This window comes from Petaurus breviceps, unplaced genomic scaffold (assembly GCF_028583685.1).
Source record: "Petaurus breviceps papuanus isolate PSGF00001 unplaced genomic scaffold, PetGlider_PUasm1.0 139, whole genome shotgun sequence".
NCBI lineage: Eukaryota > Metazoa > Chordata > Mammalia > Diprotodontia > Petauridae > Petaurus > Petaurus breviceps.
Window position 1 is genome coordinate 12361711 of NW_027185697.1, and position 4082 is coordinate 12365792.

Genomic DNA, 4082 nt, shown 5'->3' on the forward strand with positions numbered 1-4082 from the left:
GGGGGAGGAGGAGGAAGAGAAGGCAAACTTGGAGTGTGATCCGGACATGGAGATCAGCAAAGGCATGGAGGCTAGAGAAGAAAGAAATGTCAAGTTCAGGGAATAGCAAGGAGACCAATTTGTCTGCAATGGAGTGTGAAGGCTAGAAATATGAAATAAAATGAGATAAGTCTGGAATGAGAAGAGGAGCCCAACTATGAAGGGCTTCAAGTACCCAGCTGTGGAATTTGTATTTATCCTAATGGTCATTACAAATTATTATGGGGGGGGGGGGGAGAGGAGGAAGTGGAGGGGAGGATGGTCAGCCCTAGCAGCTGAGTGGAGGATGGTTTGGAGTGGGGAGACAAGAAGGTAAGAGTCCAGCTGGGAGATTATTTAAGTTGTCCTGTTGGGGAGGGTCTGAAGGGGATGGATATGAGACATACAGGGGCATTAAGATGGGCAGAACATGACCATCAATTGATGGGGCTGGGGCAGGTGAGTGAAGAGGCTAGGGTGAAGAATGAAGGGAGTCTGGCTGACCAGAAGGACAGAAATGAGGAAGTCTGGAGAAGGAAGGGGCAGGGAAAGTGACCAGACCACATTGAGAGTTCTAGTTCAGACATTTGAGATACCTTCAGGGCAGCTTGTGGTGCTGTCCAGCAGGCAGTCAGGGATGAGAGAGAGGAACTCAAACTTCCTGGAGGAGGTGAGTTTTGAGCTGAATCCTTCAAGAATTAACCTGTCAACCTCTTTAAAAATACCCACTGTATGTCTAAGACTTTTTCTTAATGCTTTGGAGGAGAAATCTGACTCCTTAGAGGATCTGCCTTATTGCTTGTAGCAGCAAGCACCCCAGCATCCCCAGGGTTTGCTGCCAACACAGGTTCTTGGATCTACTTTGATAAAGGAAAGCAACTCAAAATGGGTTAACAAGCTTACTTTAATCAGTCAAATATGTATCATTTACCTAGTTCAGGGGAAAAAGGTCAGCACCCTGAACTTCAGAATATACAGACAGAATTATCAAGACAGAAACAGATCAAGTAGACAGATTTCCAAACTGTCCAACCATTAAATCCAAACCAAATCAACATCTGGGTCTTTCAAAGCTCTGGATAACAGCTTCCCAGAGTTTCATCTGATCAAATCACAGAACACTTCTCAAAGTGAGCCCCAAAACAAAGCTACACATTAGGGCTTATATAGCCTTCTCCTGGCTCAGAGAATGTAACAACCTTTTGGATCCACTGGCCAATCTCAAAGTATCTACTGAAAAAACAAGCCTCCCACCCCAGGCTCCAGGTTCACTTTAGCCTAGGGCCAGGGAAGATCTTTAAATTTACATTCCCATTACTTTGCTCCTGGTTCTGCTCTTTGGGGCCAAGCAGAAGACAGCTAATCCTTCTTCCACATAATAGTCCTTCAGAGGCAGCTCTATCCCAATGCCCTTCTGGTAGCTTTCTCATCTTTGTATAATATGGACTCCAGAACTGAGCTCAGTCTGCACAGTGTGGTCTGACCAGGCAGAGGACAGCAGGAATCCGCCCCTCACACACACACACACACACACACACACACACACCTTGTTCTGAACAGTATGTTTTTATTAAGATTTCATTAGTTCATTTTGCTGCCTTGCTCTATTTCTAAGTCATTATTGGGGTTGCAGGCTACACTGCAGAGTTGGAAATGGGGACCACACCCACCTGGTCACTGATTCTTTCTCTAACCCAGAGTGGTGACCTCCAGGAGCCCTGACTGCCTTCTTTTGACAGTTACTATTCAAGGGTCTTTTCTAGCTCTGCCATTCTGTGTTCTAAGGGCTCTCTTAGTTCTGAGATTCCCTGTTTTAAGACCTTTCCAAGCTTGGACAATCCATTTTCTAAGACCCTTCCCAGCTCTGACATCTCCTGTTCTACAGTCCCTCCCTCTCTCCGACACTTTCTGTTCCAAGGCCCCTCCCAGCTCTGATATGTGATTACAATAATAAAGGTGCTTAGCCATATAAGATGCAAGCCTGTGAAGGTAACAGTCTTTTCTGTATCTTTTCTGAATGTGGGATATCTTCTGGCAGCGGACCAGTAAGAGCCTAAAACTTTTATTTGTTGGATAAATGAATAGAAGGATGAGTGATGAAGGGGCTCCAGTCCCTCTGACCTATGCCTCCCTCTCCACCCTCAGGTGAAGGTGTGGTTTCAGAACCGGCGGACAAAGTACAAGCGTCAGAAGCTGGAGGAGGAGGGCCCTGAGTCAGACCAGAAAAAGAAGGGGTCCCACCACATCAACCGGTGGCGCATCGCCACCAAGCAGGCCAACGGCGAGGACATCGATGTCACATCCAATGACTAAGAGGGCGCCTGGGGAGGGGGGGCAGCTGAGAAACCAATGAAGGGAGCCAGGCGGGCAAGGGGACATCAGAAATGGACTCAAGTGAGACCCAATGGAAACCAACCGCCATACCTCCTGAACTCCCCCACCATGCCCAGGCCCACTCCTCAACCTCCCTTTGACCCTGCTGGGCTGGGCAGCAGGAAGTGGGCAGCTCCTACTGGGGGACTCCCAAGGGACTCAGAGACTGGGGGTAGCTGACTGGAGGGGGAAGGCCAAGCAAGGGATGCCTTCCTCCAGGCTCTGTCTCTTCCAAATTCCTCGGGCTGGGCTGGGTCAAGTGACCTGCAGCATCAACTCTGGCTCAGTGAGCCTGTCAGCCTCACCCTGGGACTCCCAACCCTGATCCCCTACCTGAAACTTCTCTGTTCCCTTTGCCTTTTCTGTTCTTACCTCCTTCCTTTGAACGAGTTTTTATTTTAATTTATTTCTTGTCCAAAGGCCCCTCTGATCCCCAAACCCCACTTTCCTATCACGACCCCAGCTATAGGCCTTAGAGACATCCTCTTGTGTTTCCCTTCCCTGTGGGTAATAAAACAAAAAACAAACAAAAAATACTATTTTTGTCTGAATGACCCTGAAACCTGGTTCCAATCCACAGTAGTGTGGACTGTATGCTCTTCTGGAGAGGTGCTAGGAGTGAGCATTCTGGGAGAATAGATCAGGGGTGGTCATAAGTGTGAGGCATGGAGAGGCAGAAAAAGGTTTCTTCTTCTTACCAACCTAGCTGAAGTCAACCCTGATTGTAGAAATGCTCTGTGTAGCATCTGGGGCCACCCTCAACTCACAGGATGAGTCCCTTAGGGATGGCCACCCCAGGTTTAAGGTACTCTGCGGATCATAAAAAGCATAGCCCATCAGCCCCCACCAAGGTGTCTACCTTTAATTATCAGTCATATGTGATTAGTTCAAAACAAAGGCATTTAATATAAAGCGGTAGAAGAACACTTCCCCCATAAACCCGAGGCACACTCACCTGTCATCAGTGAGAAAAGTGGACACCTGTTTGGCCATGGTGGATGAATGCGGGGACAGGTCTAAAGGGAATACGTGTAACCAGAGATAATGCTTACCTCAGATGTTTTGGAGCTACCTAATGGCTTCTCATGATGGTATGATGATGGTATGATTCCTCCACTGGGCTCTGCTGGACACCTACTTTCAGTTAGATGCCACTTCCCAGGGTGTTAATCCATTGAACATGTAAGTCTTTGCTGGACACACTCTGGACAAGTCTTTCCTGGATGTGGATCTCTGCTGAACATGGGTCCACTAGACATTGCTTTGCTTAATGTATGGTAACGACCTGCTAGGTAATCGCTGGGCTTGTGGCTAGAGAGCTTATCTCTGCTTTCTGTTTCTGGTTTCAACTGAGTGGTTAAACCTGTGGCCATAGTGTTCCAGCTTCCTCATGCAGAGAATGGGCTCAGCACAGCTCTTTCATTGAAAAAATTAATTTCATTTATTTGTTTGTTTTTAGTACACAGCTCTTTCAACTCAAAAGCCATAATTTTGCTTTAATGGTAATTTTGGGAAAGCAGCCACCTTTAGATCAATGGGCAAGAAACAATCCTCAGAAACAAAACCTTTTTGTGACTGTGTTGTAGGTACCTGACTTCTTCCTTTCAAAATCTTGACTATGGGGATTCTCATTTCCAGCAGGAAAATTTTAAGTCTTGGAAACAAGAGATATTCTTAGACAGTGTCCTCAG

The 4082-nt window shown here is 46.9% G+C and overlaps 1 protein-coding gene across 1 annotated transcript in view; it reads left to right on the forward strand.

The window, feature by feature from the left end:
* EMX1 (empty spiracles homeobox 1) overlaps positions 1–3799 on the forward strand; it is a 41570-nt gene extending 37771 nt beyond the window's left edge. Inside the window, exon 3 of the mRNA XM_069067871.1 lies at positions 2164–3799. Within this exon, the coding sequence (XP_068923972.1) occupies positions 2164–2331 (168 nt within the window). The 3' untranslated portion in view covers positions 2332–3799. The remainder of the gene's footprint in view (positions 1–2163) is intronic.
* The last annotated feature ends 283 nt before the right edge of the window (positions 3800–4082 follow it).